At 37.4% G+C, this 13,429-nt stretch overlaps 1 protein-coding gene across 1 annotated transcript in view; it reads right to left on the reverse strand.

The window, feature by feature from the left end:
* Window positions 1-288: 288 nt before the first annotated feature.
* The window catches only part of PRKAG2 (protein kinase, AMP-activated, gamma 2 non-catalytic subunit), a 231,301-nt gene continuing 218,160 nt past the window's right edge, over window positions 289-13,429 (reverse strand). The window contains exons 10-16 of the mRNA XM_009886769.1: window positions 12,668-12,722; window positions 10,659-10,785; window positions 9,900-10,065; window positions 9,528-9,565; window positions 6,592-6,738; window positions 4,067-4,160; window positions 289-1,409 (exon numbers count right to left, since the gene is read on the reverse strand). Of these exons, the coding sequence (XP_009885071.1) occupies window positions 1,378-1,409; window positions 4,067-4,160; window positions 6,592-6,738; window positions 9,528-9,565; window positions 9,900-10,065; window positions 10,659-10,785; window positions 12,668-12,722 (659 nt within the window). The 3' untranslated portion in view covers window positions 289-1,377. The remainder of the gene's footprint in view (window positions 1,410-4,066; window positions 4,161-6,591; window positions 6,739-9,527; window positions 9,566-9,899; window positions 10,066-10,658; window positions 10,786-12,667; window positions 12,723-13,429) is intronic.

The raw sequence follows: 13,429 nt of genomic DNA on the forward strand, positions 1-13,429 counted from the left end.
GAAGAAAGGGCTTTTCATTACTATTAAAACCCTCACATTTTATAAGCAAACTGAAACCTGTTAACCTTTTACTTCAATGTTTATAAATGGAAAAATAACGGATCCATTTACTGCCATTATTCCGGTACAGTACTCAAGCTGGAAACACAGTAAAAAGTACTGCCTGCATTATTCCATTAGCATAAGCCACCTTTAAGGTCAGAATGCTTCTATACCTAGTTTACAGTAATCAAAATGCACGTACATTTATACATGCAAAAGGACTCGGCAAGAACCGCTAAAACCAACTGATGTTGTAGGGTTTAATTTCTTCCATCTACAAGAATCTACAATTATAAAAGTCTCATCTTCAAACTTTACAGCACATTTACATTAGCAAACACCCCACAGCTTTCCTCGCTCCTCCACTCCTGTACAAATCATACACAATAAAAAGTTTCAGTTTTGTTGTACAAACATTGTTTTACACTTTAATACAGACAAAAAGATTGTTTTCTAGCACCTAATTTCCTCCACAGTACCTGTGTATTACAGTACAGAGCTCTCTCGATCTGCGCTTCTGGAATCTTCAGCTCAAGTACTATGGACTGATCAACAGGCCACAGCTACTGCAACTCCAAAGTTTTAAATAATGAGAAAAATCTACCACTTGTTTGTATAACAATCAACAGTTTATTAATGGATATGGTGAAATTTTAGCTATCCACCAAAGATGTGTAAAAAATTGTCATGAAAGTAAAAATAAATAAAGCTGTTTTTAAAATCAGTCTTGTTTTACATCTCAGTTCAGAATGCAACATTTAACACAAAACTGTCATTAAAGTTTTAAAGAAGTCTACTGATATTCAAATTACAGCTTTTATGACAAATCTAATGAGAACTGAAACTGATTTGGTTTTAGGTTTAAAGACTTTCACATTCAAATACAGTGTCTCGTTTAGCACAATACTTCCTTTGACAGTGATGGGCAACAGTGATGACATATTGCTGTATTTTGACATAAGGCACTATGATATGAATATGCCATACACTTGCCTTATGTCACATATATCCATTGCTGACCAGTGACTTCTGTCAAATACAAAATGAAAAAGTTTCAGAATACAGTGCATTTTAATGAAGGACATCATGTGAAGTCTTCCAGCAAATGTTTTGAAGACATTTTGAAATACAAGCCTACATTTTAACATAAGCTTTTGTCATGCTGCTTTTTTTTGCGACATCACTGGGGGGAAGAGACTCATCATCCATCACTAAGTCCCAATACACATTCTCAACCATCCTGCTCTGTTTCCATTGCAGTCACTGTTCTTGAGACAAACTTGACCCAGAAACTTTGTTCAAGTTCTCCTACAGACATGTATACATTCACAGCAGTCATTCACTTTCATTCTCCTTTTGTTTGGCACCTGTTAACAGAAGAGGAAACAAGCGTGATTTCCTTACGCAGGTAGCACATGGCTTCTGGAAAAGCACGGCTCATTCTGAATGCTGCAACTTTGTCCGACCATGTTATCAGAATCTCAGTACTGGATACCATTTATAAAGAAGAGACCACAGGATTGTGAAATGCTGACGGGAACAGAGTGAGGAAGGCCTTGAGACCCTCATTGCTTCTAACTTCGTTGGCAAGGTAGTCTAAGTAACTCTTCTGGGAAGTTACTAAAAGTGGCTTTGAAGATATTCCCCAGCACAAAAATTTAGTTTAAAAAGCCCCAACCAAAAAGCCACACCCCAAACCTGTCCATCAGCTTAGAAGCCAACCTTAATCATCATAATAGCCTCAAAAAATGAAGTCCTGCTTGAGAACAAACCATATTAGAATTCAGTTTAACTACACTGTGTTGAAGGACCCATTTTTTCCTGGCTCAGAGGCAGATTTTGCTTACAGTAGGGAGCTGAGAGACCTCTTCATCAGAACTGAATAGCATCTTCCTCTTCTCCAAACACTCAGACTAGCCACATGGGGCAACGACTGAACCCTATGGCGAGTTTGGCTTCAGCATCCAACTCCAGACAGCAAGGATCTCTTGCCAGCAACCTGGAGTTACTGCTTGTAACGTAGAATCTTTCAGTGTTTGATTAATTAAATATGTCCAGTTTTCACATCACAACTGATACTCCCCCCCCCCCCCTAACACAGGCTGGTCTTAATTCCTGCCAGTCAATACATTTTCCTTTCTAGTCTGTGAAGAAGACTTTTAGGGCATGATTTATCTGGTCATTCTTACACATCCACTTTAAGACGTAAATCACACTCCCGACTCTACAAACTAGATCTACATTGCAGACACCCTCACTTCATGAGACAAATCCCAATTTAAAATGGGGCAGTTGCCTGTGGAACTGCAATCTAACGCCTAACTGCTCCTAACAATGCCTTCCCTCATCTCACCTCTTCCAGTGGCATAATCCTGTCCCCTCTGTTGCTCTAACTCCTATACTCAGTACTAGACTCTTCTGCGAGCCAGACTGACAAAACTCTGCAGCTTTTTTGCTGGCTCAGTTTTCTCTTAGATCAATGAGTTAAAGCAGCTCAGAGGGATGGTGCGAGGCTGGGTGCTGTCACACACTAAATGCCAGAAGCACATGGCCCAGAGTATGGGAGCAGGAAATGCCCTTTTTAATTACAGAGCACTGTTACATCAGCTCACAGAGCTGCAACTTAAGTGTCCGTGTAATTCCAGTATAACCAAGCTCTTGGTTTGTAAGTATCCAGATTCATCTTTTCTGTCTAAACTTTGCTCCATTAATAGTACGATCTACCCTCCTTGGATCCTTCCACTCTCCAGTCACAGGGGAAACTACCTCCTCTGCCTGTAGAGACACTGTCTGCACGTCTTTACATCTCCCTCTTAGGAGGGACACATACCCCTCCATTCTCCCTAGGCCATGAGCCCATTTGACCCAGGCCTTTGGGCTGATTCCTCATGCTCATCTGTACCTTCCACAGAAAGCTGGGTTACTTGCTCTTCCAGGTCATTAAAAGGAACAAGATGCACTGACACTTCCAGCAGTATCACGGATTACTTCTTTTCAGAGGAGAAATCTTACTATTTTAAAAAGCTACATTAACTTTTTTTAAATCTACAGAGGATAAAGACTTCTACATTATCATGTTATCTATCAGTGCAAGTGAGAGATCCCAGTTAAGCTCACGTTTAGAATTCCTTTTTTGGAGGATGTATCCAGCTCCATTTGCTTAGTCTGATATTTTTTTTTGAGGCAAAATTGTAATCCTCGAGACATTTTTTGTCTTCCTCACAAAGCCAAAAGAGGGCTTTGCTTTAGTAGTTGTTACACTGAAGTCACTTATGTGGTCAAAGTGAAGTTCCAATTAAGGACATAAAGCAGGTTAGTAAGTTGAGCACAGTGTAAAAAAAAAAAAAAAAAAACCAAAACCAAAAAAAACACAGACAAGAAAACCAACCCTCGCCCCACCCCGAAACCAGCATAAAAGTAGCAGAAATAAACCTATTGTTGGATACTCTTGTTAAAAGGAACCGGATCATGTTTAGTAATACACTATAGAGATTTCTACTAGAATAATTCTGGTCGTCTGGGGTGAAGTCTCAGACATAGCTATGCCAAACAAAACCCACAGCACAGCTGGACAACTGCAGGGCTCCAAGGAGGCAGTTTTGCAGCGCTAGTGGAAAGCACAGCTGCACCCACACTGGGAGCACTGGCCAGAGTACAGAAATTCAGGAAGGTGGGGAAGGCGCCCTGTTGCAGATGTTGTCTATATGTGCAACATTCAACTTTGTCCTGTTTTTCCTGTTAAAACATTAATCAAGACCTTTTTTTTTTTTTTTCTAAAAAGATATATGAACAGCAATGACGTTCATGAAGCTTCTGCATGCATTCCTCAGTAAGCAAAAGACTGACAGTTAAGATTTTGTCAGCGTTTTCCTGAAGAAAAATGAAAAGTCTATTTAAGGACTATGACCAAACAGTTACAAAAGTTGAAAAATCGTAAGTTTGTAATTGTCAAATAAATTAAAACCCGCAGGGTGTACGTTCTACCAAATGACTTATGGCAAAGCTCAGAAGGCAACATCCATACCTGCTGGAGTGAGTACCAAAGCTTGTAGAATGTCAGAAAGGGAGATGATACCCACAATGCTATCTGCTTCATTCACTACCACCAAACGATGAACCTGCAAGCAGGGAAAACATTTTGAGATATTTGCCTGATTTAAAATAATAGCTAAAGCAAAGAAAAACAAAACCATCTTAAAGTAATGCAGTATGAAGACAAGTCGAAAAAACCAAAAAGAATGGTTCAAAGTGTTGGCAATATTAATCTCACACTGCAGTGTGAACATGCTTACCCTACATAAATGAAAACCAGTGCATGTTTAAAAAGCACACAGCTATCTGACATGGCAACAAAATCAGATTTGAAGTGCCAGCTAAGCCAAGATCTGGGTCTTTAGGATACTTCTGCTCTCAAAAAGTGGCACTCGCATCAAACGCTTTTCCTCAGGTTACAGGCTCTGCCCAACTCAGCCTGCGATCTCCAAAAATAAGATACAGTATAAAATGAGGCTTCCTTCTGAAAAATACTTTCTCAGCAGAGAGAAGCAGTAAAACATGTTGTATCTTGACATGTCCAAGTTGGTTTTAACCTATTTTTTCTCATAGGGCTAGACAATTGAAACTGAGTGCCAGCTTGGTTTTAAAATTCTCATTTTGTATGAAGACAGAAAAAAAGATTCAAGTTATTTGTGCAAACTCACTGTACAGTTAATAAACACAAGGACACAACTTGGAAGAAGGATTTATGAACAGTAAGACTGTATTTTTAAATAATGATTTTATCATTACAAATCTATTCTAGGAAACATTTATATACTACAAAACTTTCATCCTAACTGTGGGGAAAGCAGGCGGATGCTCCTATATCCTAAGGCTCATCGGCCAGAGCAGGATCCAGCAGCGAAAGACCACCACAGACCCAGGAGAGTGCCCTTGTGTCAGTCCTGGCACCAGAGTACACTGCAAGTGCACACAGAGTTGTATAACCTAAACATCACAGCTGAACCAGCTCATAAGTTAAGCGATCCTAAATTAGGGTGTTTGTCAAAGGTTGAGAGCCTACTATGTGTTTACTTTTTACCCAAGTGAATTCTCTCTCTTCACTATTGGAAGTTCAAATAATCAGATATAATCGTAAAGAAAGCGAAAAGAATTTTTCTCATCTCCTCACAGAGGTGATGGCAAAAAAGCTGCATCAGTCTTGACTTAATAGGCATGTTACTATGGTTGAGGTCAACGACTTTGTTGCTAGTCAGATACAAGAAAAGAGGAGCTCCAAATTATTTGAACAGTCATACACACCTGACACAGGGAGGAAAGAAAAAGGGGCGGGGGGAGAATGGAGAGAAAATATTGTTGCATTTTCTTTTTGATGAAACTATGTAGGTGATATTTTAGACAGGGTTATTAGTTTTTGTATATACACATATTTAATCATTTTATTCTTCTCTCAGTGTAATGCATTCAAGAAAAATGGACAATGCAGTTGTTTGTTTCATTTGTTTCATTTCCAGTAAGATCAAGCACTCGTCTGGCAGCTAAAAATAGGCTGTAGTTTTGACTGACTCACTTTTACATATAATCTCACTATGTTTAGACTGAACCAAAGGGTAGGAGTTGTTCTTAAAACACCAATGTCTAAAGCTTAAGATAGTAGTAAAATTATTCAAATTTGAAATATGTTTGTCAGCAATGCTAAAATTATTCAGTTTCAGGAAGAAGCTCAAGAAAATATAGAAAGTTAAAATTGCCTAATGGAGGTTCTAAGGGGATATTAACAAAGTGGAAGTTTCACTTATATCAAGTATATGTACAGTTACAGCCCTGAAGACGAAAAAAAGAATAAAATCTTGTAATTGAAGAAGTTAAAGCATCTAAATGGATTTGATCACACCTCAGAGACAACTGCAACTGGTAATACTGATTTTCTTCTGCAGAGAGGCATAACAGGGGAGGAAGACCTACATACTCATTCACCTCCATGTGTAAGAAAAGTTCCTAGTACTAACAAACAAGATAAACAGCACCAAAAGAACAGAAAGCACACAGATAAAGCCTTTACAAGAGCAGTTAGTGCAGCCTTATTCACAAGAATTTATTTTCTGGCCCTGTTTCACAGTATTTGTATGAGAGCAGTTCAGGACTCCATACGTATTAACTAATTGTACCCATTAAATTTCCTGAACGACAGGCCAATCAACCTAGCTGTAAGACGGATCTTAAAGAATGATTTGTCTGCAAAACCTGTGGCAGGCTTGGAAGAAACTTGATTCTTTCAAACAAGCTTCGCATTCAGTTCAGTTTATGTCATAAAACAGAAATACAAATAACCGAGTGTTATTACAGATGTACTGTACAGTATTTTGTACAGCACTATAAGCATCTATAAGATAAGTCTATAAAGCAAACTGATACCTAACACACGTAGTTAAGGAAAAAAATACTTTCACCAAGTAACCAAAATAACTTAGGATAAATTTGTATTATTTCTTAGTTTGGTAATACAACTTTTAATTAGCAGTGAAGGGGAAAGATAAAAAGCAAACTCACCTCAGCCTTCACTATTCTATCCACAATGGTTTCCAGTGTTTCCAGCATACTACACTTTACAACACCTTCAAAATACTGAGAACGGTGCTGTAGGGCTTGCGTCACCGTGATATCTAGGTTATTATATGTTTTTTCAGCAGCAAGATTCTGAAAAAAAACAACACAAAACAAACAACAAAGCCCAAGGCACATAACACATCTCAGTGTTTCATAATAAAGTACTCTTTGGCATCAAGTAGATAGACATTTCTGGTGTAAATTGAGCCTGTTCTTAGTCACATATTAAACAAAGCAGATGCTCTTCAGCTTTTGGGAACAGTCAAACATGCAATTATGTTAAACACCATATGACAGAAAGGGTTAATTGGTAAAACACATTAGGCCAATGAAAGACTCCTTACTTTGCTATCTGATATTTGGCTTGCTGTGACTCATCCTGCTTTTGCCATGAGTAGAAAATGTAAAGATGAAGTTCTCCAGACTTTAGAATATATAGAATATACTTTAGGAATACACAATTTTTTGTTGTTTGTTTTTCATAGGATAGGGGAGGACACCAACTGCTCTGAACACCACTCATGAAGTAGATCTTAATGAAGATCTAATTAGAGAGCAAATAAAAGGTTTTCTTCACCTTTCCTATTTGTGGGCTCAAACTCCCTCTCCTGGACTGTGCTGGAACTACCATTGACAACAACGTGTGTGTGCACGCATATATATTTTAATAAGTACTATAAAAATAATATAAATGAAAACTCATCACCGCCACTAAAAGTAGTGAGATTAAAAGAGTTTGAAAGCTGACATTCTCAACTTTCATTTTAAGCACAGGACCATGCTTGTAGTAAGAGGACTTTGTTCAGACCTTACCACACCTACACCTTATTTCTAGGTGAGACCATAGCGATATTTGGACAGTGTTGGTACATCCTGACCTACTGATTTTCTGTGCTGAAGCACTGAAGGAACAACACAGACAGACCTTTAAAATGAAAACACTGGACCAAGCAGTAAAATGAAATTAATTTCTGGCTAGGATATACTGTGATTGGTCATTGGTCAAGATTTTGGATTGAATTACGCTGAACGTGACAAGATAGGTTTGAGATGATTATGAAGATAATACAAGCAGTTTTAGTTAACTCATTTAACTAATTCCTAATGAAGGACATTAGAACATAAAAAGCCTCTGCAAACTGAAGTCACCCTACACACAATAACTAGTGTAATATAAAGCTATTTCTGTACCATCACACCATTCCTAGGTTTCTCCCATCAAGAACCTGAAAATTAATTCAGAACTCTATTAAAATGAAAGCAATCTATCGACTTAGTGAGATGTATATACAGGCACAGCTTAAAGCATTGATTTAACTAAGCATATTACCCACATGGTTTAAAGTTAATAATCACCAGTTAAATCTTGCAAATTCAGTATTTATTGGAAGATCGGATTATACGTTTCAGATTTTTTTCCTCTTCTTTTAAAGCTTGAAGATCAGGTTGAAGCAGACCGATGAAAAACTGCAAGCCTCAGAGGTGATTATCTTGTAAGAAAAGAATCTTTTTTCCCTCCATTTAATAGGCAGACTAGTATATGTTAGGAAAATCTCAAATAATTGATAGATGCCCTAACTCTCTCCCATGTTACTAGCCGGGAGCAAACAATTATATTCTAAGGCCTTTGTGGTATTTTTTCTTTCCTGATCCCAATGCATAATTTTTCCAAAGAAATGATCCAGCATTTTTTTTACCCCATCGCTTAAAATGAGTAAAGATATGAAAAACGTAAGGAACCCTCTTCCTTTTAGTGTCTTCGAAAAAGAATGGGAAACAAAGGAAACATGTCCTGCCTCAAAGTTTAATGCAGTTACAAAATAAATCGAAACACTGAACCCACCAGCTGTGAAATTTCATTGTCTTTGATATGTTAGATCGTTCTCGCTACAGCTACTACCTATTCCCTGACCAGCTTTTATGGCAGAACAGGATCTTACACAGTAGAGAATCCCAAAGAACAAAGAGACAAATGCTTAGAAAAGACAGGCAAGAACAATGACATCATGAAATTTTCTGGATTAAGAGCACAGTTTGCAGCCAGAGATATTTATAAGCTTGAAGTATTTCCATTTGGGACTATTCTCCGTATTTCTGAAAGCATTCTACGCAGTGTTTCAGACATCTGGATTCTTCATTAGCACTAGCAGGCTGGTGGAATAAGCAACTTGGGCACTTAAATATCTAAAAAATAATATAGCTATCAGAAGTTCCAGTTCGAAGGCAGGTGTATACAGGTGGGAGGGGACAGGGATAATAAAAACCCCTAAATATATTTTTCAATTTTCTGAAGACCACAAGAATAGAAGAGCCCTTGCTCTCTAAGATTCACAAATCATGGCATGAATCTGACTACGCTGTTGCACTCCTCATGGAAAACCAGAAACAGTGGCCTGAATTATATCTAAACCAGAAGGAATACAGATGCAATACTCTGGAGTCAGAGACTCACACAAAAGAATGGGCCAAGTCATTTTAATTCACTGAGAAGGTCAAGTTGTACAAAGTACCCAGACTGCATGGAGAAATCTGCGTTCCCTTTGAAAACAGACCATGGAATTGCAGCAGCTGGAAAAATAAAATCCTCTCTCAAAAAAAGAAACAAACATTAAAAGCCCATGCTCTCTTTTTCTAAGAGTACAGCCAGATCTAATTTTGGGTAACATCCAGAGCAATAGATGCCTGTGTGCAAGTAGTATTACTAAGGATAGCTTAAATCAAAAATAATTAAGAAATGCTGTGCAGAGTGAATTGAATCTATTTTAGTCAGTCTGTTAACTAAAGCTTAAGGAACACAATAGCCAAAATTGACGTATTAATAAATTTGCCAATGTTTACTGAATATAAAATAATTAATAGAATTTAAGAGATATACTTACTATTACATCAAATTTGGAATAAATATCTACAACTTTTCCTAAAAAGAAAAACAAAGTTAGTGCTTAAAATACAAAATTAGTTTTCTTGCTTCCTGCTTTTATTGGTGATCTTATAATTACACAGAAAGTAAACGGACAGATCAAGAAGGAAACATGGAAAAAAACCCTTAACCTATGAAACTATGAAGCTCTTCCAAGCCTATCAACCTACATCTTGCATAAATGTCTTTATATTCCCTTTGTCCTCTCATCTTTTTTTTTTTTTTTTGTATTTTATTTACTCTTTCTCCTCCTCCTACCCCATGCAATCAATCCAGGGTTCAGCACCATTTATCTTAACACGCTTTTGTATACAGAAGACCCAACACACACCTGACTCATCCACAACAGGTAATGCCGATATCCTTCTCTCTACAAATATATTCAAGGCTTTAATGATAGGAGTGTCTGGATGTATGAAGGCAATGTTGTGGTAAGTTCCTATTCCAAGTTCATCCAGATTCTTCTTCATAAAGGCAGGCTTTGGCATCTCTGACATCTAGGAAAGACAGAATGAATGTATTTACAGTTCAGTTTTCTACACCTACCATGTTTCCATATGATTGGTATATGCATTAGGAAATCTGTATTCACTCATCCATCTACAGACTCCAAATGATTGTTACAGATTGTTACAGTAATCTGCTACTAGATTCATGTAAAGCCAAACCAAGCTTGGATCTAGAGGCACTACTTCTGTTCAAAGAAGCTCTAAATTAAGACTACGTAACTAATTTTTTCTCTCATTTATTTATCTTTATAGTAACCCATCACTAAAAGCTTTTGATCCGAAGCTCTGTAATTCCCACCGAAACTGGAGAGAGAAGACAGCAAAACATACTATAGGCTGAATGCTTATTTTGAACTCTTGTTGCTTTGTTTGGCCTCCTATTCGTTCCTGTGACTAGCATAAGCTACCGTGAGTAATGATAATCTCATCTCTGGGAAACAATTCATTTTTCTATTCATGTAAACAAGCTTCTGAAGCTGAGTAGATCTTCCAGAAAGGACAGCAAGGGCTGTACTAAGACTTAAAGATGTCTACTGGGGGGGAATAAATCAGTTAAACAAAGCATGACTTTAAATACTTACAAAAAGCTGGAGGAACTTGAGGATTCTTTTATGGGTAAGTATATAAAGTGCATTTCCACTGACGGGATCTATAACTGGCAATCTGTGGATTTTGTTTTTGATCAATGAATATACAGCATCAAAAAGGCTGAGAAGAAAAATATTATTCTTTTTAAAAAATGAATTCTAGCTGACAATGAGTAATGTCAAGTGATATATACACATATTTACAAACCCCCATGAAGTACATATCATGAGTAATTATTTGTATTATATTTAATGTTATAGAAAACAGAAGTTAAAGGATTTCAAATTAACTTTTGCAGCTGGTAAAACAGATCAACAATGATATGCTCATGAACATCTAAAGCCAGTAAGCAAATGTGATGGAAAGTTACTTTTTGTGGTAGAAAGATAGCAGAAATATTTCTGCAGAAGTGTAAATTGTTTTTCCAGTGAGTGCTGTGCTCACAGTATCCCTGCACTGAGAATGGATACTTCTGTTCAGAGACAGGCAAACACTGGAAAACAGAGCATTCCTTCCCTTAATACATCTCAATCCCAAACTTCTGTAACATTTTCTAGAAAGAGCATTTTTATGGATAAGTGCATATATGCAATTAAGCCAAAACAATTATCTAATCTTTTCATTGAATTATGGTTAGGGATTGGCAAAAAGTTCTTTTCGGGAGATCTGAAACATTCCTACAGATGCTGCAGACTTCAATTTAGCAATACTCCAACCTGTGCAAGTCTGCTTTTCTTGCAAGTAACACTTTTTTCCCCCCTTGGTCCTAGTAAGACTATGATAAAACAGCTGACCACCAATTGCAATAAATTAGTAAGTAATAAAGTCAGTAAAACTTTAATAAACGCCTACTTGCCGGAGTAGGCTTCCTTCCATTCTCAATAAACTATATGTTCTGAGTCCATTACAGGATGAACTATCCCCATTTGATACACATGGAGCCAAGATTCCCACTGTAGATTCCACTCCTGGAGTAAACATTTAACTGCTGCAGCCTGACTGTCACAGAACCCAAAGCCATTTCTGGGTCAGGTCTTAAGTTGACTTGCTGTATCCTTTTATATACGTCCTACTGCATCTTCTTTATTGCAATACTTCTCTTGCTGCACCGTTGACTGAAAGCAATTATACGATTTTGTTGTCTTAAGGATATTCTTCGCAACCAGCTACCATTCAAAATACATTCCTTATGACTTAACTGAACGACTTACTCATGACTTAGTGGCAATTCTATTGAGGATACAGCATATCACTACTTTGAGGTAAACACTAGAGTTCCCCTCACCAGTTTGCTTTAACAAGGCATAAACAATCCTACTCCACAAACTGAAAGCAAGAATCAGAATTTCACTCTTTGGTGGAGCAATTAAGTAGTACTCAAGTTGTTAAGTGATCAACTGTCTCTGAAGTTATCTTTGGTAAATAAGGTATAATGGCAGTTTAAAAACTATTTCTTTCAAATTCCATCAAGAAGAAAAAAGGACAGTCATTTATATTTTAAGGAACACCACCTCATAGCAGAGCAGGACAAACCACACAGATACTGCCTTTCCTTTAGTTAAGGAAAGTTACTTGGGTTGAAAAGTACTGTAAGTTTTCAATTACTATGAATGCTGAGAAAAAGACATCAGAAAGGCTCTGTACAGTTTTTGATTTTCCTGCAAAAACACCACTTGCAGGCTAGTTTGAAGGGTCATCATGTCACCTTTTTTGCATCATTTTTGGCAATTAATTTTGGTCCACGTCTAGTTTGTTTACCAGAACAGTTACACTGACAAAAGGCAAAAGTTAAACTAAAAATTCTCTTCTTTGGATAATTAAAAAAAGTCCTCACTCACAATAAAAAGGTCCCATACCTTGATTATACTAAAAGACAGTCCTTTTTTACTATACTCTAGTTTACAGTGTAAATTATTTCTTATTACATAAAGAAATCTTAAGTTCAGTGTTGAGATGGAGTTAGCTCATTTCAAGTTAACCAGACAGAAAAGCAAAATCCTACCTCGCATCTGGGGAGATGTTCACTAAAGGTTTAAATGTCTCTTGTAAATAAAGCTCTGTGTATAGAAAATTAATAGACCATTACCAATTTATATGAAAACATTAGGTTTTTTATGAAAGCATTTTATGAATTCATTGTACAAAATTAAGTGGGAGAAAGAGAGCAATATATACAGTTACTTCAGATATTCTACCACTTATGCACATTCCTCTATATTGACATTAAAACCAGAAGTTTTAAAAGCAGGACTGATTACCACTACAGAATTCACAGAATGGTTAAGGTTGGAAGGGACCTTTGGAGATCATCTAGTCCAACCCCCCTGCCAGAGCAGGGTCACCTACAGCACGTTGCACAGGACAGCGTCCAGGTGGGTTTTGAATGTCTCCAGAGTGGGAGACTCCACCACCTCTCTGGGCAGCCTGTGCCAGTGCTCCACTAGGGGTCACTGCAACAACAGCAAGTAATTCTTTACCATTTCCTCTTCTGAGAGGGTCTGCAGCATACAGTACTTCTAAATATTATTTCATGGCATATAGTCTGTTTTTGACATACAGCTTCCTCCCTGCATTCAGCACTTCTGTTCACACCCAGCAAGTTCTATGAATTTCTAGTCGCATCATGCAATTCACTCAGGCATAGCTTGTTGTTCATCCATCAGTTCACTCGGTACAGAGCGTCACCTATTCATTCCACATCCTGCCTCAGATACATTTCCATTTAACATATATTCATCAACTCTACAGCCATACATACTCCAGT

The sequence above is a fragment of the Charadrius vociferus genome, unplaced genomic scaffold (assembly GCF_000708025.1).
Source record: "Charadrius vociferus isolate BGI_N301 unplaced genomic scaffold, ASM70802v2 scaffold255, whole genome shotgun sequence".
Classification (NCBI taxonomy): Eukaryota; Metazoa; Chordata; class Aves; order Charadriiformes; family Charadriidae; genus Charadrius; species Charadrius vociferus.